This window comes from Corvus cornix, chromosome 19, assembly GCF_000738735.6.
Source record: "Corvus cornix cornix isolate S_Up_H32 chromosome 19, ASM73873v5, whole genome shotgun sequence".
NCBI lineage: Eukaryota > Metazoa > Chordata > Aves > Passeriformes > Corvidae > Corvus > Corvus cornix.
In genome coordinates, this window is record NC_046348.1 from 6917478 (window position 1) to 6939312 (window position 21835).

General features: G+C 62.0%; 2 protein-coding genes across 2 annotated transcripts; one reads left to right on the forward strand and one right to left on the reverse strand.

Annotated features, from left to right (window-relative positions):
- Window positions 1–81: 81 nt before the first annotated feature.
- On the reverse strand, window positions 82–14551 carry SEZ6 (seizure related 6 homolog). Its single transcript, XM_039563117.1, is given in 18 exon segments — window positions 82–1022; window positions 1530–1632; window positions 1706–1826; window positions 1928–1966; window positions 2063–2260; window positions 2341–2532; window positions 2612–2806; window positions 2883–3079; window positions 3162–3300; window positions 3601–3795; window positions 3878–4044; window positions 4376–4544; window positions 4621–4806; window positions 5123–5315; window positions 6201–6334; window positions 6407–6727; window positions 6730–6975; window positions 14441–14551. Coding segments are annotated over 18 exon segments (2892 nt in total). The 5' UTR covers window positions 14505–14551; the 3' UTR covers window positions 82–989.
- A 3511-nt stretch (window positions 14552–18062) lies between these two features.
- PIPOX (pipecolic acid and sarcosine oxidase) lies at window positions 18063–21349 on the forward strand. Its single transcript, XM_010402418.4, has 8 exons — window positions 18063–18243; window positions 18637–18785; window positions 19213–19414; window positions 19511–19693; window positions 19756–19908; window positions 19975–20133; window positions 20235–20310; window positions 20406–21349. The coding sequence occupies exons 1-8, from the start codon at window positions 18118–18120 to the stop codon at window positions 20534–20536; spliced, it is 1179 nt and encodes a 392-aa protein (XP_010400720.2). The 5' UTR covers window positions 18063–18117; the 3' UTR covers window positions 20537–21349.
- The last annotated feature ends 486 nt before the right edge of the window (window positions 21350–21835 follow it).

The following is a 21835-nucleotide window of genomic DNA, read 5'->3' on the forward strand; positions in this document are numbered from 1 at the left end:
GTGGGCTCAAAGTCCACGCTGTGGGGTGTGGGTGTATCCCACTTCCGAGCTTCCCGGCCCCGCTGAGGAAGACGTCATCGCTTCTTCTAAAACACCAGTTTTTATTAATGAAACAACCAAAAGATGGGGAGGGGGGCGGTGCCCCCTCCAGATCGAGAGGGCGGCGTGGGCCGGGGTCACTAGCCCGGGCGGGACGCGGCGGTGGGGGGGGCACAGCCATGCCCGGTGCCCCTGCCCACCCCGTCACTCCGGGTCTGGCCGCGCTGGGGTGCCGGGACGCGCGGGGGGGACACGCTGGTGGCGGAAGGGACCCCCCCGGGGAGGGCGAAGCAAGCGGGGCCGGGGGGACACGCAGCATGCTGGGGGCACGGGGGGGACACGTCCCTGCGTGGCGGCGGTGGGAGACACGGGGGGTGCGGGGGAGCCAGCCCTGTGCTGGGTGGGGGGCGAGAGCGGGGGGAGCACACACATGGCCACCCAAGCCCCTCGCCCAACCCCCGGGGCTTCGTCCCCTCCCCGCTGCAGCCCCGGGGAGCCCTGTCCTTACCTGGGGGTCCCCACAGCGCTGCTCCCCCTGCCTGTGTCACTCCTCCGTCGCGGGGACTGTGGGGGGCTGCTGTTTTCCCCCTGCGGGGGGCTGGAGGGAAGGATGGAGCCCAAAGGACAGGATAAAGTCCAGGGGCCCTCGCTGGCTCAGGGGCCGGGGGGGGGGCAGGATGGGGTCCAGGGACCCCCACTGGCTCAGCCTCTCATGAGCCCAGTGCGGGGGGCTGGGTGACAGTGGGGCTCGGGCAGACCCCACGGGGGTCCGGATGCATTGGGGGTGGCAGGGGGGTGGATGGTGCCCAGGTGGGTCCTGCCAAGCGCTCGGCTTGAGTCTCCTTGGGAGAGGTGTTCCCAGCCCGTGCCGGGGGCCGGTGGGCACGGGGGGGTCCGGGAGGGGTGGCTGCAGCACCAAGCTCCATGCTGCCCACACCTAGATGGACACCTCATATTCCCTCGTGTCCTGCAAAGAAAACAGACTGCAAGGGGTTGGACACTCGGCAGTGCAACGGGGTGCCTGGGACAGGGATAGGGCATCTCCCATCCCGTAAGGACAGACTCCCATCCCAGACTACAGACAGCCCTGGGGATGCGTGTCCCATCCCAAACGTGGGTCCTGGATTAGTGTCCATCCTGTCCATGGTCCCTGGATGGATATCCCAGATAGTGTGTGTGGTCCCTGATGGTTGTCTGAACTAAAGTGTGGTGCCTAGATGGATATCCCACCCCACATGTGGTCCCTGGATCGATGCTCCATCCCATGTGTGGTCCCTAGAATGGTCCCTGGATAGACATATCATCCCATGGGTGGTCTCTGCGTGCATGTCCCATCCCCTGTCTGGTTCCTGGGTGGATGTCCTATCTAATGCATGGTTCCTGGAACACATGACCCCATCCCATGCCTGTCCCTGGCACAGGTGGCCTATGCGATGCAGGGTCCCTGGGGTGCCCAGCCCCAGATGGGGGGTGTGGGGGCCAGTACTTACTCCTGTCTCATAGGTGGGATTGTCAAAAGCCGACTCCACGGTGATGTGGTCATAGGGGTGGGAGCCGGCAAGGGGCAGCTGCAGGACCGGCTTCCCCTGGAGCCTGTGGGGAAAGGGCAGCTGGAGTGGGCAGCAGGAGGGCATCATAGGGTGACAGGGGCCAGTGGGCCACTCACTTGGAGAAGTAGAGATAAATGCCCCCGATGAGCAGGGCCACCACCAGCACGGGCAGGAAGACAGCGATGGCAACGTTGGTGCCCTCCAGCGTTGTCCCCGAGGGCACGGCCTTGGCCACAGCTGTCCAGGAGATTTGGGGACTCACCGAGGGGACACCCCACATTGGCCACACCCTGGGTGCCCATCCATGCCCCGGCACCCCAGCACACCCTTGCCCTTACCATCCAGGTTGCGGTTGCTGTAAAACTCATCGTAGGAGGCTGGAGGAGGGGGAAGAAAGAAACCAACACCGGGGGTGAGAAGTGGGGTGCCGAGCGGTGCCGGCGGGGTGCGGGGGTGGGGGGTGGTCCTCTCACCCGCCTTGCAGATGGGAGGGGAGCCGCTCCAGCGTGAGGGGTGCCCGGGCAGGCAGCGCAGGCTGCCCTCGCCCAGCAGCGCCCGGCCGGCGGTGCAGGAGAAGTGTAGGGTGGCTCCCGCCGGGTACAGCCGCCGCTCCGGGTTCTGCCGCCCGCCCGCCGGCACGCCGGGGTTGTGGCAGGGCTCATACGTCTCCGCTGCGGGGCAGGGGTATGGTGGGGTCACTGCTCGCCACCGACTTGGGGGATATGCCCGGGGGAGGGGGTGTCCAACTCACGGATGCACTTGGGGAGACGGTCACTCCACTTGGGTCCCCCCGCAGCACGGTCATGGCAGGTGAGGGTCCCAGTGCCCGCCAGGACATAGCCCTTGTCACAGACGTACTGCACGGTGGCTCCCACCGGGAATTTAGGATTGGAGACCACCCTGCGGCTGTGCTCAGCATCCCCAGGGTCCCGGCAGGTTGTCACTGCAGGTGGGAGTGACCGATAGTGATGGTGGCTGGGGATGCGCTGCAGAGCAGGGAGTCACTGGTGGGCATCACTCACCCCGCTCACAGGAGGGCAGGTCACCACTCCACGTCAGGTCCCAGTGACACATCAGGAGGTCAGTGCCGGTCAGCTGGAAGCCGGGGTAGCAGTGGAAGGTGACCACAGTCCCATGGAGAAGCTCCGGCTGTGAGGACGTCTTCCAGCCATTGGCGATGTCTGGCAGCTCAGGGCAGGTGTCATTACGGGGGACCTCTGTGGGCATGGAGGGATGAGCAGGGCAGTGGGGACACTGCAGACACCAGTGACACTGTCCCACTGCGGGGCTCACCAGAGAAGTGGATGACAAAGCCCTGCCGATAGGCAAAGGCACCGGCACCAGGGTCAGACTGGAACTGGACGGTGACATCGGCAGTGGATGCGTAGAGCTTGAAGCGGCCACGGGCACCCGTGTACTGGCCCAGGATCCGCGCCGTCAGGTCATCCCCATCATAGAAGGTCAGCATGTCCCCCGAGCCCAGCCGCAGCCTGGGGCAGGGGGGCAGTGAGGGCAGGAAGTGCACAGACCCCCCACGCCACTGTCCCCATCCTGGGCCATCCCAACACTCACACGCGGACATCCAGCATGATGCGCTTGTCCTCCTCCACGTGCAGCCCCCAGATGCAGTCCTGGCCCTTCCCGTACGCCTCTGGCCAGTTGGGTGACAGCACCACTCCGGCCGTGTCCGTCAGCTCCCCGCTGCACACCGCTGTGGGCACACACCAGGCTTGGCACTGCCACGGGGCACCCGCCACAAGACCCACTCCAGCATCCCAGATCTGGCACCCGCCATCCCCTGTGACTACGGCTCAAGCACACACTGTGGCGCAGTGACTCCAGCACCCATCGTGGCCCATGCCTGGCTCCAGTACGCACTCCAGCATCCCAGCTCCATCACCCTCCATCCCTGTTGGCTTCAACTCACACCATGTCCCTCAGCTCCATCACACAACATCCACACAACAGCAGTATCCCTCGTGCCCCATCCACAGCAACCCCCAGTACCTACCACGGCACGCTGGTTCTGTCTCGTTCCACTGCGGGTCACTGGGGTCCACGCACTCGATGATGGTGGAGCCCTGCTCCAGCGTGTAGCCAGGGTCGCAGCTGAACTCCACTGTGGTACCCACAGGGTACCGGGGGTCACTGGCCGTGAAGTTCCCATACTTGACGAAGGGCTCATAGCAATGCCCCTGCTCGAAGGCTGCGGGCACAGGGGCAAAGGTCTACAGGGGCCGGGTGGGGACGGGGCTGTTTGGGTTCCCCGCTACGCCCCAGCCCCATACCCTCGTAGCGCAGTGCCATGCCCGCAGCGGCCCCGCTGCTGTCGGTGGTGAGCTCTACGAAGAAGTGGCGCCCGGTGCTGAGCAGCCCCTCGATGGGCAGGTACTCCACCTCGTAGGAGTCGTACACCGGCGGTGCCTCCACGTTGTTGCCGTTGCGGATGATGAGCCTGCCAAGGCACGACAAGGGCAGGGTGCAGTGCTGGCCATGGCCAACAGCACCATCCTTGGGCATGGTTGGAGGTTATCTTCCTTGAATACGGCCAACAGCACCTGTCCTTGACCATGGCCTGTGGCCAACAGTAGCCACACTTGGCCATGGCGAGCAACACCCATCCTTAAATATGACTAATGGCACCCATCCATGACAGATCCCATCCTTGGATATGGCCAGTGGTACCCATCCTTGGATATAGCCAAGAGCACTCATCCTTGAACGTGGCCCTGTGCCTCAGGGTGACCCCACAGCCCCAACCCCCTCAGTCTGGTCCAGAGCCAAACCTGTCATCATCCTCTGCCAGTGACACCTTCTCGAAGTGGAGGTGCAGGCGGTGGCCATCTGGTGCCTCCAGCAGCCAGTGGCACGTCAGGTTGTTGCTGTAGTTCCCGGGAAAGCCGGGCGAGACAATGCGTCCCACTGTGGCATTCCGGACCACCCCGCCGCACGCCGCTGTGGGAGAGGGACCATCAGTGGGTGACTGTGCCGTGCTAGCTGTCCCGTGTCCCCACGGTGTCCCGGTGCTTACCGAGACAGAGGGGCTCGCGGGCGCTCCAGAAGGGGCGGGTGGCGTTGCGGCAGAGGAGCCGGCGGGCGCCCTGCAGTTGGTATCCCGTGGAGCAGCGGAAACGGGCGTCCCCACCGGGGTGCAGGCTGCTGACGGAGACCTCCCCGAAAGCCGGCCGTGCTGGGAAGGGGCAGCTCAGCAGGTAGGCTGGAGGCAGGTGGCGGTGTTACCAGGGGTGAGCGGCAATGGGTCCCTCAGAAGCCAGAAACTGCCTCCCCAGACCCCCAGAAATGCCTGGGTGTGGCAGGGCTGAGTGACACGGTGTCTGTGGCTGCCGAGAATGATGCTAAATGAACCCATAATTGCTAAGGCAAATTAACTCTCATGGAGAGATTACCTGGTCAGTGCTCACTTATAACGCACCAGCAACACAGATGAACTGCTGGTGTATCGCCACGACCCAAATTAGCACCACATTGGCAGGGAAGCTCCCAGAGGGTAGAGAGGGGTCTGAGCCCCATACCTTGGTAGTGAAAGTGGTAGGAGCCAGGGCTGGGGGGCCGGGGGCTCTGGAAGCGCAAGGTGAGGAGGTTGGCTGGGCTGCGGATGACCTGGCCCCGCAGCAGGAAGGACTCGTTGGCCAGGAGGTTGGGCTCCAGGCCTCCCGTGCTCTCCACTGTCAGCGTCTCCCCTTCTGCCAGGCTGATGTTCTCTACCTGCAGGGGACACAAGTGTCACCACCACAGCATTGCCTGGCTCGGAGCTGGTCCTTGAGTGGCTTCTCTGTGGTCAATAGCCCACTGGAGCTTGTCTGTGCGGGGCAGTGCCTTTCAAACACGGTTAGCAGTGCCATAAATCATCCCCCATGCCACGAGCAGCAGGGCCCAGCCGGTGCTCTGCCAGAGCACCACGGCACAGCCAGGCCCACGCTGGCAGCCTTGCAGACAGCCAGCCTCGCCCTCTGGAGCAATTTGCTATTAATGATGTTAATTAAGCTATGCTGCATGGTGAGGAGCAGCAGCACGGGTGAGTGTGGGCTGGAGGAGGGCTGATGGTGGAGATGCTGCCTCTGGCTCACTGCTGGCTTTCGACAAGCCACGGCACTGCCCTGTGGTGGCTTCAGCAGAGATGGGGGCACATGGCCACGTGCCACTGATGGGAGCAGCACATGGCCTCAGCACAGCAGGATTTGCTGTCAGCCTCTGCTCCTGGCAGATGGGCGCTGGGTGTTCCTGGCCCTGCAGCACAGCATGGCACCTGCTGGCACTGCTCACACCTTCTCCATCAGGGCTTTGTTAATTAAATCTCGCAGCACTTCTTTGTGATGGGTGCCAACCACAGCAGCTGGTGGGCACAGAGCATCCTGGGGCATCCATCCCACCAGCTCATGTACCCACATCCCTGTGCTGGGCCCTGAGGGTAGGCAATGCCCTGAGCCAGCTCTCTTGGCTTAAGGACACAGGAATGGGGACAAGGACAGGGGCAAGACTATGTGTTGGCTGCACCCTGCACAGACACACAGCCATGGCACAGAGTAGGGGACATGCCACACTTGTCTGCAGGCTCTTGGCACCCTGTCCCACCCTCAGTCCTCAGCTCACCTTGAGCTCCACACCATAGCCAGGGTAGACAGAGATGGTGTAGGTGCAGTCCAGGCTGCCATCATAGGGGCCACCGGTTGGCTCTGGGGACACCAGCCAGCCCTCGGGACCCGCCAGCGTCCGGTTGCAGGGAGCTGGTGACAGAAGAGACCCCAGCTCAGCCCCACTTCACCCCAGCTCCACCTGACTCCCTCCCTGGCACTCACCTGGCCCCTGCAGTGTGGTGACAGTGGTGGTGGTGATGGTGGAGGTGGTGGTGGTCCCTTCCTCATCCCCAGGCACCACAGCGGCCCCGGTGCGGGGTGCCAGGGATGTGCCAGCCGTGGTGGGTGCCTGGCTGGGGGATGCAGTGCTTGACTCTGGCACCCCAGAGGGGGACCACGAGGGGTCTGCACCCGGCACAGCCCCCCACGCCTCCCCCCATGGCCCGGGACGCCCTGCTGGCGTGGTCAGCGGGTCAGTGGGGAAGGCAGGCCGGGGCAGGGCAGGGGTGCGGGGTGAGGGCTTGGGTTCTGGGGGCCGGGGGCCGGCTGGAGGGCACCAGCAGGGAGGAAGGGGCCAGCACCAGCAGGCAGGAATGGTGCCTGGGCCAGGTAGTCCTTCTTCAGGAAGGCTTCGTGCAGCAGGTCCTCCAGCAGCGGGTGATGGTTGAGGATCTTGAGCGTGGGCGCCGTGCTCACAAAGTGAGCCTCTGCCTCCCGCTCTGCCGGCGTGGGCAGCGCCGTCGGCTCCACCTCAGCACTCTCCCCGGTCTTCCTTGCCAGCCCGTTGGAACCTGGAGGGAGGAAAGAACATGGGATGCTGGGGACGTGTGGAGTGATGCTCTGTTGGGGACTGACAGGGAACGGGGGACTGGTGGTGCACCAGGGAGTGATGCTTCATCACAGACCAACACTGTGCCCTCAGTGGCACCTGGGACCAGTGCTTGGACAAGGGCTGATGCTGTATCAGGTGTGGATGCAGCTCTGGGGAGTGGTGCTTGTGCAGTGCCACAGACCCCTGCAGACCAACACCTCCCCATGGACCAGGCCTGCACCGTGGGCGAGTGCCGCTCCAAGGACTAACGTTTTCCTGCACACCAATATTCCCCCAAAACCAGGATGGCAAACAAGCCACATGCAGCGGGATTGTGACACCCTCTCCCCAGCATACCCTTCACTGGGGCAGCCCTGGAAATTAAGCTCTGGCTAATTAATGCACATCTGCAGCTTGTACCATGTGAAGGGGTGCCCACTCCTCTGAGCCAGCCCTGATGGAGACAGCCCCGGGATTGGGTGTCCCTGATCACTGATTATCCTTCACCACAGAGGTGGCCATCCCGTGCCGAGGTTTCCCCGGGACTGCACATTCCCAGAGGGCAGGCACGCAGGTGATTACCCTGACTGCCATGGCTGCACCAGGAATGTCACCGGAGCCTGGACACTTGGACCCTCCTCCAGGCTACCAGAGAGCTCACCTTCTTTCCAGCCAGGCTGTCCCTGAGCAGTGTGAGTCTGTAGGGAACTCCCTACCCCGTCGATGCTCCCCCCCTCCCACCCACAACCACAGGGATTCCCCTGTCACAGCCCCGTGTCCCTCCCAGACATTAGTTCCTGAGCAAATCCCCAGCATGCCCAGCCCAGCCACTTACAGCCTTCAGACCAAAAATAAAAGAGAATTTAATCAGCCCTAATGAGTCACCCAGCATCTCCTGCTCCCGGATCTGGCACAGCACCATCCCCTCTCCTGCTGGGCACATCTCGGTGTCCCCCAGCCCTGCCGTGCCACTGCAGAGGGGATACCATGGTGACACCCAGCATCCCTCTGAGGCCCCGGTGTGAGGCACGAGGCCACGGGAGTGCGTGGGCACGTCTTGCCGCCGTGCACAGGCACTGATGACACGATACTGCCAATTACCGGGTAATTATCCCTATCCGTAGCAGGGCAGGGCCCCGCGAAGATTAATTACTCTGCGACTGCTGCTTTTAAGGGACTATTAAGACACATTATCTTGGGTGTGCAGCGTAGTGGGGAGCTGCTGGGTGCTGGCAGGCATCCTCACACCCCTGCTACCCACCCCGTGTCCCCACCGACCCCCTGCCATCGTGCTGGGACAATAATGCCCTGGGCACAGAGGCACAGCAGGGACACCTGCCCACACCAGCTCCGAAAGGTTCACTTGCCCCCCAGCAAGGCCAGAATTATATTTTAATATGATCCATTTATTAGAACATAAAAGTTAATGAGTTTATACTGAAGGGCGCCAAAATCTCCGTTAGGCTTTAATAGCAGATTAGTGCTCGGGGCTGGGCCCTGCGCTGTCACCACTGCCCCATGCGGTGAAGGCTGGGCTAGAGATGCCCACCCAGTCCCCTGGACACTCCTCTCCATGGGCATCTCACCTGCCCGGGGTACTAGGGAGCACATTGGTCCCCATGGAGGCGACTGGCTAAGGCCAGGCCTTACAGCAAGGATCCTAGAACAGGTCCCATCTCGATACTCTGCACCCTGGGCTGGGCAGGGTTGGCACCAGGCACTGCCCTGGGCTCTGTGTGGTGCTCTGGGTACCACAGGATGCTCTTGGCACCGGGGGATGCTTGGGGCTGGGGATACAGGATGCTCAGGACACCGTGGGAAGGCAGCGGGTGCCCAGCTGCTGCCACCCATGCCCCATGAACACCACGGGATTAGAGCCTCCGCCTCCATAGATGTCTCTAAGCAGCTTATCTCCAGTGCCACAGCTATGTCCCTCCCATGTCCCCAAGGTGACCAGGGACTGCTGACATGGGGCTGGCTACCCAGCACACACCCCTCTGGGCCCTGGCGCCCAGCAGCCACCCCGCCGAACTCAGGGTGGGCAAAGGGGCTGTCAAGTCCCCAGTAGCCATGTGCCTATCGGGGTCCCTCGGCAAGCTGGCCACGTGCCCACGGCCACAGTGGAGAGGGGGTCCTAATCCCTCCCATTGGCTTTGTCGGGTGGGAGTTTATTAACAGCAGCTGGGAGATGCCAGAGACTAATCCGGCTGTGGCAGGCGGAGGCCCCCCCGGCAGGAATCGATGCCGCCTGCTGTCACAAATAAATAAATAAGGCGGCACGCAGCCACCCAGGGAGCACCGATCGATGCTGCCCGCCAAGAAAGCAATAACAGAGTGCCCAGCTCAGGGAGGGGACAGGGCAGGGCCCTTGGTGGCCCCAGGAGCATCACAGCACACAGTGGTGTTCCGTGCCTCAGTTTCCCCATCTGTAGGATGGAGGAAAGGGGGAGGTGCAGGTAGCCATGTGCCTGGCACAGGGTGAGGACAGGGGCTGGGCCTCACCAGACTCTAGGTTTATTTTCCAATTTAAAATCTAATCTGGCTTTGCCCCTATGGCCAGGGCCGGCAGCTGTGATGAATGAGCTGTCAGGCAGCTGACACCATGCTCCCCCACCCACAGCCTCCCTGTCCCACAGCCCCCAGCCCCCTGGACCACCCCCAGCCTCCACAACAGGAACAGGAGAGGGAGCACACCCTATTGATGCCAGATCCCTACCTGTCCCCTGCCCTGGTGGCCCTGGGGACCCCAGGCAGGGAACAGGGCTTGCTTCCAGGTGTGAAGGCAGCGTGGGCAGGAGCAGGCAGAGAATACAGGTGGGTGCAGGTGGTGGGTGGGCAGGTGTAGGCAGCGTGGGAATGCAGGCATTGTCGGGATGCAGGCAGGCGTGGGTGGGCAGATGCAGGCAGGAGCGCACAGATGGTGTGAGGGTGCAGGCAGGGGCGGGTGGGCACAGGCAGGACTGTGCAGCCAGCTCCCCTGCCACCCAGCTGTCACCGCTGCCACGCAGACAAACCACTGGCACCCAGCGTGGCCAGCTGGCAGCTATACTGGCATCCACATCCTGCTACATGGCTACCTCCACCCTGGCACTGCCAGTGACCCCAGATGCCCACGGCCAAGCTGAGCCTGTTAGAGCAGCTAGAGCAGGGACCCAAGGGGCTGCCCTGGTGCCTGGGGACACCGCTGGCGAGTGCGGCCGCCAGCCCTGGCAGCTATCTGAGGAGCTCGGCTTTAATATTCATGGCAGCGCTGGCGGGGAAGCGTTTGACCTTGTATGTTTTGCAATTCTCCTTGAATTGAACAGTCATTTACCCGCTGACACATGTCACATCACCGCAACCGGTTCCCTGGAGCATCGCGGCGGCCGAGTGCCGGCTGACACACCGAGCGCCCCAAGCACCACCAGCACGGGGTGGGCATGAGGGCAGAACCCAGCGGCCAGCTGGGTGCCCATCCCCGGGGCTTTCTTCCCTCCCCACCTGGTGGATGCCAATGGGGCCCTTGTCCCCTCCTCGCCACCCACAGCCCATGTAATCCCCCTTCCCCATTCTCCCTGCGGAGCTAATGGGTTTCTACAGCAATTTCCCTGCGTGGCAGCAGCGGTGATAAATTGTATGTCTGCTGCTATTTCAGACCCAAGCACTGTGCTGTGCCATGTCCCCCCTCCCTGGGCTGACAGCACCCAAATCAGCCTCTCCCCCAGGCTTTCCTGTGATGGATACCCCACTGCTGGGCAGTACCCGCTCGGTACCACGCCACATGATGTAGGTGCCAGGCCCCCATGGGGCTCTGTGCAAGCTCTGGTCTCCCCCGGGACCCAGCACAGCTCACCCCTCTGGGTGACAGGGGGGCATTCAGCCCTCGGGGCACCCCTGGGTGCTGGGGATGCCTGCCCAGAGTGGGCGGGAGTCAGGCAGGGCGAGCAGGGCCACGCTGCCCACCCAGCTCCCGTCTCCCCTTCCCTCCGCCCACTGCCAGAGACAGCAATTGGAATCGGTTGCGGGAGGCGAGCGAGAGCTGCTTGTCGGGCTCCGCGTTGGGCTGCTCAGCCATGTCATACTTCCTGCAGACACCATTCCCTCCCATCGCCGCCTGCTCCTGCCAGAGCCAGCATCTCAGCTGTCCCCAGCACTGTGTCCCTCCCAGCCAGCCCCACACCCTGCTCCAGCACTGCTTTTCCTAGAGGATGAACCATCCAGTTCTGGAAGCCACTGAGGGCTGATTTTACAGCCAACATTTTCCCTTGCTGCCACTCCCCAGGGCATCTGGGGACTACCAGAGCCTGCCCTGCCCAAGCATCACCTCGCTCATCGCCCAGCACCGCTCATCGCCAAGCACCGGCTGATTTGGCGTTTCAAACACCTCTCTCCATTTTCACAGGGTCAGAGCAGCGCTCTTGCAGCTGATTAATATTTGATCCCTTCAGCACAGCTCGTTACTGCATTTAAATTATATATGTAATAATTCCTACTGGCACAGCGAGCGTGCGGGCTGGCCGCTGCCACTTCTCCTGCAGGCTGGGGGCCGAGCAGATCCCCAGCCTTGGCCAACGGGACCCCTGGCACCTCGGAGGATGTGATGAGCAGTGCCAGGTCTCAGCACAGTGCAGGCTGGCAGTCAGCCAGGCAGATAGAGGCATCCCCAGCTGCCTCTGAGGGCTCCAGGCAGCCCCTTCACCCACCCGAGGATGCTCATGGTGGGAGCATGCTGGTCCTCCGGTTGTCCCCATCTCCCCAGCAGCAGGAGGAAGGGGTGCTGCCACTCCCGAGCTCTTGCCTGCAACTGGAGGGAATCCATTACCTCCCTGCTTATAGGCAGCTTTCAGAGGCAATCTTTCAATTGTGCGCATTTAAAGAATTGATTGGAGGCGAAATTATCCTCTCCCGTCAGAGCCGCTGGAGACACAACTTCATCCACCTCCCCTGGGGGCTGTTGGTGCTCCCAGAGGACCCCACAGCCAGGGTCAGCCACAGTCCCTACTCCGGCAGGGGCTGCACAGAGAGAGTGACAGCCCCAGGAGCCCAGTGCCAACCTGGGGGTCCCACCAGCACCATAGAAGTGGGGGGTTCTCTGCTGCTCCAAACCAGGCCTGGGGGTGCCCTTGTCGTGTCCTTGCCCAAGCTTCTTTGCACCCCATTTTCCCCCACATTCCCACTGCTCTGGCTCTGCCTGGCAGCCCTGCTTGGCACAGCACCCTGAGCCAATTTCATCCCTGCCACTGCAAACCCACAGACGATGCCTGCGGCAATCGGGCTCTCAGGCAATGGTGGGGGTGGTTGGCTCAGCCCGCGCCCCACATCCCCGCGGGACGACCGTGCCCTCCCACTCCCTGGCTTAAGAGTATTATCCAGATAATCCTGGCCTGGCGGCACGGCAGCGTGGCGGTGACGAACTCCTCCGAGGCACGCAGGGCAAAAGCACACGCGCCGTTAATTACCGGAGCAGGCGCCTGCCTCCTTCCCCAGCTCCCCCCGTCACACTGAGACCCCAGCCAGCACCCACATGCCCAGGGCACCGTGTCCCCCAAATACATCACCCCTGTGGGCACAGTGCTTCTGGCTGATGCTGGATGCCGTGGCACAGCTCATGGGGGCACGGCCAGGCCCTGTACCCCTTACCACAGCCTGTGCTGCTTCCCTTTACCCCAGGCTGCCAGGAGCCCAAATTACAAGGAGCTCCTTCCAGTGTGGCTAAGATAATCCCCACAAAAAAAGCCTGGCCTTTCATGGCTTTGGACAGCTGGGGAGAGGGGCTGCAGTGGGCTGGGGCTGATGGAGCTGTGCCTGGCACCATACTCCTCAGCTGCATCAGTGCCATGGGGTCCAGACCCCTCTTTCTGCTGGGGCAAACCCCTGTGGACACCAGGGGCTGGTGGTGACCCACAGTTGGGGAAGGAGAGAGATAGGATCAGACCCTGCATTGCCACCACTCGGAGCACATCACCAAGCTCCCCATCCTGGATGAGGGGTCTAAGACTCCCTGTCCCCGTGTCCCTCAAACCCATGGCTTCATACCCATCAAGCACCAGCCCATCGATGCCAAGTCAAGGCCACAGTGACACTGAGCGTGGCAGTGCTGCATGGAACCCGCGGTGCTCCCAGGGAGCCCTGCCTGATGGAGGATTGGGAGCTTGGGGCATGAGCCACACAGGCAGCTCCCAGCACATGGTGGAGGGATACAGGGTGGACAGGACCCCATGGGTTCCAGGCCTGGGAAAAGCTCAGCACCTCCCAGGGCATCCCTACTTTTAAGACTCTGGGAAATGCACATGCAGTGTTTAATTAACTTTATTGATATTCAGAAATTAGGGGACTGACTAGACGTAATTGCTCATTAGGAATTATTGAACTGACACAGTAAGCACCAGCCTCCCTTGGGGGAAACCTGCCCTGCCCAGGGCCCTGCTCCCAGGACAGAGCCAGCAACATGGACCTCCCATTCCAGTTTTGCTGCCCCCCCGGCAGGGCAGGAGATGGGGATGCCATGGCATTGCCCCACTTGCTGTCCCCATCCCCTCCCTTTCCCAAGAAAGAAGGCTGTGGCAGCAGCCCCAGGCGGCAGAGCGAGCTGGGAATAGCAGCGGGCGCAGGGCCACGGCGCCCTTCCCCGGCTGGGCTCCGCTGCCAGATGGGGAGTTTATGTAACTCCCTGCACGGCTGCTGCTTGCAGCCGGTGCCCACATCCCGCATCCCACCGGGGCCAGCAGGGCTGGACCACGACCCGCCCATCGCCCCGTGCATGGCCACAGTTCTCCAGGGCACCCCAATCCCTGACAGGTCTCCCCAAGCCTTGGAGGGTCCCCAGTCCTATTTTTGGGGCAGCAGAGCCGCGAAGCATCGAGGCTTCCGGTGCCCTATGGGTGCCAGAGCCAAGGAGCCGAGCTGGGTGTTGGCTGCTCTCCTTGGCAAGAGCCAACACCCGCCACCCCTGCGTCCCCCGTGTCCCCCGCAGAGCTGGAGGGGTCACCCCAAGCGGGAGGAGAGGGGGAAAGAACCAAATGCCCCCAGTGCCCTCCACCCGGCAGTGGGGACCGCACGGAGGGACCGGGTCACGGCATAGCCAGCTCGAGGGTGGCTCGAAGGGCTCGGTGACCGCGGAAGCGGGTCCCGCCGTGCCTGCCCAGCCCCCGGTGCAGCGATGCTCGCCCCACTCCCGCCGGTAACACCGGCAGAGGGGCTGCCGCCGGAGCCTGCCGGGGGCGGCGTTGCACCAGCCCGGCTGCAAAGCGCTGTGCGCGTCCCCGGAGGGGGTGGCGGTGGGGCGGATAACGGGGAGGGGAGTTCTCGGTTCAACGGGGGGAAACGGGGAGCCTCCCCTCCGCACCGAGGGGCGAGCACGAGTTGGCAAAGTTTAGCGGCGACGGAGACGGGTTGAGACCACCCGGTACCGAAAGGGTGGTCGGTGTGCGCGGCGGGGGTGACCCGGGGTGTCGGCCGGCGCTTACCGTGTACCGGAGCGCGGAGCAGCGCGGCGAGGAGCGGCAGGAGCAGCGCGGGCGGCGGGCCCATGGCCGGCGGCGGTCAGCACCGCGGACAGCTCCGCTGCGGGCGCGGCGGAGGCGGCGGCGCCCCGAGCGGCGCCCGCCGATACCGGGGACGGCGGAGGGGGGGGGCCGTAATGCTCCGAGCGCGGCGCACACCAATCCAAGGATCGGGGGGGGCTCTGCCCGCCTCCCCCTCAGCCCCCCCCCGCCGTAATGCTCCGAGCGCGGCGCACACCCAGCGCCGGGGATGGGGGGAGGTGGGTGTGGGGGGGGGGGCTCTGCCCGCCTCCCCCTCAAATCCCGCCGCCGTAATGCTCCGAGCGCGGCGCTCGCCAATCCCGAGGACAGGGCGGGGGGACTGCCGTAATGCTCCAAGTGAGGCGCTCGCTGATTCCAGGGATGAAGCGGGGGGGCCTCCCCCCACCCACCCGTGGCCGTAAGTCTCCGAGCACGGCGCCCTCCAATCCCGCAGGCTGGGAGGGGGGGGCTCCTCCCTGCTACCCCACCCCCACGCCGTAACTCTTCGAGTGCGGCGCCTGCTAAAGCTGGAGAGGAAGGCTGGGGGAGGGGGATCGCCTAAGCCCCCCTTCCTCCCCGAATCCCGACAACCCTTCGGGGTGGGAGCCACCGAGGGCTGTGGCAAAGGTGCTCGGTACCCACCTCACCAGATCCTGCCGCCCCACCCACCAGAACTCTCACCACAACCCCCCCAGGCTGCCCTTCCTTATCCCTAAATAGCCCAAATTAGGGCTCGGTTCGTCATCCCCCAAGCAGAGACACCTAGACCCGGAACAGCACAGAGGAGGGCTGGTATTCGTTATGGTGGGGGTCCAACAGCCCCTCCCCAGCCCCCCGCCTCGGGGTCCCGGTGGGCAGCCAGCCCTGCAGCGGGCAGATGGTGTTGGCACCGGCACCGAGCAGCTCCATCTTGGCTGATGGACGGCTCTTGCGGGTGTTAAAAGTATGAAAAAACCCAGCTCTTTGTTTAATAACCCCCTCCCCATCCCTGCAAAAGCCCAGATGGCTTCGCCTCGCCGGATCCCCCGCAGCCCGGCCAGCCCCGCTGCACACACGGCCCACGCAGCCAGCTCCGGTGGAGGTTTAATTTTAATCCCAGGTCCTGCTTTGCCGACATGCATCATTCCTGCATGGAGAACGGCATGGCTTGGCACGGCGAACCAAGAGCAGAGCAGCAGCCAGTCCCATGGCATGGGCTCTGTGCCACCAACACCGCGGCACTGTGTCTGTGCCACCAGCCCCACGGCTGCGGTGGGAGCGGGGCTGGAAGCGATGCCGGGATGCTTCTTATCCCGGGGGTGCTGCCGGCTCTCCCGCAAAGCACTTTCAGCTCTAAACCCAAAACTTTGATCCACCGGTAATGCCATCAATGTTTAATGCAGCACAGCCCTGGTAGGGCTCGGAAGATGAGCATTTTGAGGCCAAATTGAAGTTTCTAATATTATGATATTCAAATAATTTTAATCTGCCTGATGCTTCCCCAGGCACGTACCTGGACTGCTAATGAGGGGCTGCCTTCAGCTGCTGTTGGTTTTGACAGAAAACAAACAATCCTTTGCAGGTGCCATCAAAGGGTTGGGAATGGAGAGGTCTGGGGAGGAAAATGGGGGCGAGCGTGCATGGAGCCAGCATGTTGCAGCTGGGAGAGAAGGATGCTGTGCTCCCCTCGGCTCCCTGGGGAACAGCATTGCTCCCTAGTTCTTTTTTAAGTCTTGGTTTGTGCTTGGTGAAAAATGAGGCCAGCACAGATGGATGATGGGATTTTGGGAAACTTCTGTCCCAGTGTAGAGTGGGCAAAAAGGGTGCAGTGGGTCCAGAGTCCAGCACCCATCAAGCTGCATCTGATCCTTGCCCAGCCTTGGCCAAAGTTCCTCATTCCCCATTTCCCCAGCACAACATGGATCTGAGCTGGGGCAGCTCCCACAGCCTGTGCCAGGCAGTTCTCCAAGCCCCCATTTCCTCTTCCCCATGCCATTCCCAGCCCCGCATTTTCCCATCCATCCACCCAGCCCGCATGGAATATTTCATTTTTACTGAACTCTCCTGACCCACGCCGGCTGCTTAGGGAAATGGATTTCTTGCTGCCACAAGCATTGCCTCCAGTCAGTATAAACCCAGGTGAAAAGGACATGGCAGGAATGATGGAGACCCTGGCACAGGGCTGAGGGACTCCCCAAAAATTCACCCTAAGGCAAGTTGAGGCCCTGCAGCTACTTTTTGGGCTCTGGGGGTGCAGACCTCCCTGATGCTTGGGATCAGACCTGGTTGGGGTCACCTGCAGAACAAAAGAAATGGCTTGAGGGTTCCCACAGAGCCCTGAGGATGGTGATTTGCATCCCACCAAAGGTCTCACCATCTCTGTAACCTCACAAGCGAGGCTTTCCCATCCCTTCCATTACCACACCGCTAACGGGAGAGGAGTTCATTTTTACCATTTAACGTTTCACAGATAATTAATTATTCTTCATCGTTCCAGCAAAAAAAGGAAGAGCAAGTAGAGGGGCTATTCAAAGCAAAAAAAAAGTCATCTGAAACCCAGGGAAATTGCTGAATTATTTGTAACATCAAAGGCGAGCGAGGATGTGCTGATTTAACGGGGCCCTGTGCGGTGCAGAGCCCTGGGCATCGTGGCAATGCTGAGACTGGGATGCACTCATTGCAGTAGTGGTCATGGGCAGGGGGGTGGATGAGGGGTGTGGGGGGTACCCCAACCTCTGCCCGTGCTGCCCATCCTCCTCCTCTCACCTCCCCATCGATGCGAGCTGCCTGTTTCTGCCTTTGCACCATGTTGGGGTGTCCCTGTGACCTGGTGGGAGCCTCGAGTGCTCCCCAATGCTTCATTCATCACCAGAGGCAAGTGGCAAAATAAATAATGATATTTAACATTTTGTAATAACGACAATTAACCAGTAAATAATGCCTTTTACACCGCAGAAGCCAGAGTGAATTAATTCCCCTAATTAGCTGTCAGGCAGCATGGGGCAGTGGTGGCAGTGGGCAAAACTGGCAGCCCCTGCCTGTGTTATCCTCCACTCTAAGGCATTGTTCCCAAACCCCAATCACACCCCAAAATTTTACAGATTTGCAAAATCCACCATGGGGCTCCGTGCCGCATCTTGGCAGCTCTGGTGAGCCCTAAATCACCCCTATCTCCCGTTAAAAAAATAACAACAAAAGATGGCAACAAAATGGTTTATGGCTGTAATAAATTGTGCTGGAGGGGAAAAAAAAAACCCTGTTTGCCTGGAAGCAAGGGGGGAGTTTCCCATTGCCGCACAAATGGAAGCCCTGTGTCCCACCACAGCTGGAGCCAGCAGTGACCAGTGGAAAGGGGGATTTATTGGAAGCAGTTTTCCTTCACGTCTATCCTACCCATTCACTCTGATCAGCTGAACTGCCTGCCCTGGGACCAGGAGCTGGTGTTGGTGGGGGAATGAGAATGTTCCTGCCTGGCCAGCCCCAAGGGGTAGCAAGAATGTGGCCCCTGTGTCCCCAGAGAGCTGGAAGGTGGCCAAGGCTCCACCACCCGCTCGGCTTGGCTGGACTCTGCCCCGTTCCTCCCCTTGGCTCACCTCCCAGCGGCCACAGGGACAGCAGCAGGGACGAGGACGAGGACAGGCATGGCTGCCCCAAGCCAGCCCCAGAAGTCCACCTACGATGTCATTGTCATCGGGGCCGGCATCCAGGGCTCTTTCACTGCCTACCACCTGGCCCAGCGCCACAAGGACACTCTGCTGCTGGAGCAGGTATGGTGACCCCATTCTGCCACGTCTCCATTCCCAACAGGCTGGGGCGGGTGCCCGCAGACCTGGCTGCCCTCCACCATGGCACAGAGCAGAGCCGCTGCTGGCACTGCAGTTCCCAGTGCCAGTACCCTCATGTCCCCAGTGCCAGCACCCTCATGTCCCCAGCGCCAAGACCCTCATGTCCCCAGCACCAGCACCCTCATGTCCCCAGCACCAGCACCCTCATGTCCCCAGCGCCAAGACCCCCGTTTCCTGCTGTTTCCCGGTGCCATGGTTGACAGGACAGGCTGTGTCCCAAGGTGCCTTGTGCGGCACGGTGCTGACGCACACGGGGCTGGTGCGGTTGAGGGTGGCAGTGTCTGTGGTCACCCCCATGTCCTCTCTGCCCCACAGTTCCTCCTGCCCCACTCTCGGGGCAGCTCGCATGGGCAGAGCCGCATCATCCGCAGCGCCTACCCCCAGGAGTACTACTCCCGCATGATGCCCGACAGCTTCCGCCTCTGGCAGCAGCTGGAGGCCGAGACCGGCACCACCCTCTACAGGTGATGGGGACAGGGACGCAGCCACCGCCGGGCACCGTCCCCTCCCCGAGGGACTGGGGGCGGTGACCTTTGGGTGGGATGCGGCTTCCTTGGCAGGCAGCTGCCAGTTCCTGGTAATTTATGGGGCTCCATGAAGGAAATGTCATTAAGGAAATGAGCATCTAAATGATCCTCCGGTGCCGGGGTCAGGGCTGATGGCTCTTGCTGTACTTAGGGGGGAGAGTGTGATGTCAGTGTCCGGACCCTCCCCATGCATCTCACCCTAAGCGCTGTGCCCTTATCACCTGCATCCCAGTGTGGGGTGCGCCAGCACCAGGGTGTAGCACATCCCAAGTATCACTGGTGTCACCGTGCCCCAGTTTCCCCCAGGAGCAAAGCAAGCGGGGGGTGGGGAGCAGGGCGAGCTGACGTGACTGGTGGGATGCAGGCAGACGGGACTGGTGGTGCTGGGGCTGCCGGGAGAGCCGGAGCTGGAGGCCTGCAGGAGGAGCCTGGGTGTTGACGAGGTCCTCGACGCCACGGCGCTGGCCCAGCGCTTCCCCGGCTTCCGGCTCCAAGCTGGCCAGGTGGCCGTGTTGGACAGCACTGCCGGGGTGCTCTTCGCTGACCGGGCACTGCGGGCGGTGCAGGTAGGTGCTCCTGAGGGGATGGGATGATTTGGGATGGGATGGAGGTCCCCTGGCTCTATCCTCGCAGCCACCTCCCGTCACCCTCCCCTACCCCAGGAGGTCTTTCGCCGACATGGGGGCACCCTGCGGGACGGGGAGAAGGTGCTGCACATCGAACCTGGGGCCACGGTCACTGTCACCACCACTGCTGGGGTGTACAAAGCCCCCCGGCTCATCATCACGGCTGGAGCCTGGACCGGTGCCCTCGTGGAACAACTGGGTCTCCGCCTGCCACTGCAGGTGAGGGTTGGTGGCACAAGGGGGTGGCACAATCATGGCCAGAGTTAATGGAGTGATTCCAGCCCCTGCGCATCAACGTCTGCTACTGGAGGGAGAAGCAACCTGGGAGCGCCAGCTCGGGCAGTGTCAGTCCCTGCTTCTTGACCCTGGGGCTGAGCCAAGCCCCCCATGGCATCTACGGGCTGCCCTCCATTGAGTACCCAGGTCTGATGAAGGTGAGCGGGGTGCAGCTCAAGGTGGGGGATTCCTTAACCAGCCTGCCCTGACCAGTTGTCCTCCAGGTGTGCCACCACCATGGCAGCCCCACAGACCCAGAGAAGCGGGATCAGGCCCCCTCGAGTGCCCCCCACCCTGACATTGCCATCCTGAGCAGCTTCATCAGCAGCTATCTGCCTGGGCTGGAGACCCAGCCGGCAGTGATGGAGACCTGCCTCTACACGGTGAGACCCGCCCCAGGGCACAGACCCAGCCATCCTGAGCCCTCCCCCAGCTGAAGGTGGACCCCACCCTGTCCCTTCACCTTCACACCCTGGCTTCCCAGAACACTCCAGATGAAGATTTCATTCTGGACCGGCACCCCAAGTTCAGCAACATCGTCATCGGCGCCGGCTTCTCAGGTAAGCGAGGGCAGCTGCACCCCCAGCCCAGCACCCCAGAGCTGTCCAGGGCCATGGGGATGGTTGTGTCCCCACCTTCCCTCTCCTTCCCACAGGCCATGGGTTCAAGCTGGCACCAGTGGTGGGAAAGTTGCTGTGTGAGCTGAGCCTGGGCGAGGAGCCATCCCACAACATGGCCCACTTCGCCATCACCCGCTTCCCCGGCGTGCTTGCGGCTGCACAGTAGATGTGGGGCTCCAGACGTGCCCCCATGGCATTGCACTTGCCTGCAGCTGTGTTCCTGCATCCCAGTATCCTCACACCCAGTGCAGCTCCATCCCCATGTATCTCCACCTCCCTGCACCTTGGGGAGTCCCAACACACTGCACTCCTCCAGCCCCGCACCCCAGATATCCAGCATCCCCATGTCTCCATATTCCACCATCCCAGCACGGCTGCATCCTTGCTTCCCCACATCCCTGTATCTTGGTACCCTGCCTCCCCACATCCCAGCATCCCCCATGCCATGCGGTGCGAAGCAATCTCTACCAAGCACCCACTCCTGGGGAACAAATTAAGAAGCTTTGTCAGCCTCATGAAGATGGAGCTGGAGCAGCGCGGAGAGACACACTCGCTTAGGAGTCAAGTTAAATGTTTTAATGTTAAATGTGCCATTTTATTATCATTAGATCGCTCCCACTTAATGAAAGCGCATTAGCGCAGCGTGGCTTTATGGCAGAGAGCACCGAGCTTGGCCTGTGTGCTTCCAGGAGGTGGTGGGGAAAGGGAAACAACCTGCCAAGAAGTGAGGGGGGTCCCCAGGGTGCGGGGTGTCCCCGGGGCCAGGTGCAGGGCACAGCACATGGCACAGGGACAGCACACGGCCAGGGCCGAGGCTGAGCCGTGCAGGCAGCCAGCAATGCACATCATCATCTCCTCTGCGTTAATTATTTAATGCCGGCAGGCAGAGGCTCTGTCCCGCTGCTCATCTGCATATTTATGAAGATTGATAAATGATTCAGCACTGGCACCCACGAGGGCTTCCCCCCCCTCCCCACCCCCTCCGCAGCACCCATGGGTGCAGCAGGCTCAGGGAAGAAGCCAGACTTGGCCTTTGCATGCAGCTCTGCATCCTTGCTGGAGCTGGATCCATTCCGTCAGACCTCTTCACCATGCAAACACCCCCCCAAAAACGGGGAGACCCCCCAGGCACATGGAACAGGCAGCAGCCGGTATCACCAGCCAGAAATGACGTTTATTTTCATAATGAAAGTAAAGGGGGTGGGGGGAGAATGCACAGCTGGGCTAGTGCAAAACAGCCAGGCAGAGGTGGGGGGCTGGGGGGTGACAAAAAACCCAGGTGGGCACGTGGGACCCTGTCCCCATGTCCCCTTCCCGGCTGCCGGGCGGCTGCTCCCCAGGGCCCGGCCAGCGAGAGACGTCTTTGGCTCAACTAAAAGGGGTGTAAGAGGACGGCAGGGTGCCGAAGGGGGGAGTTTAAGTTATAAAACAAGGAGCCAGCAGGCACTGAGGAATAAATCCCGGG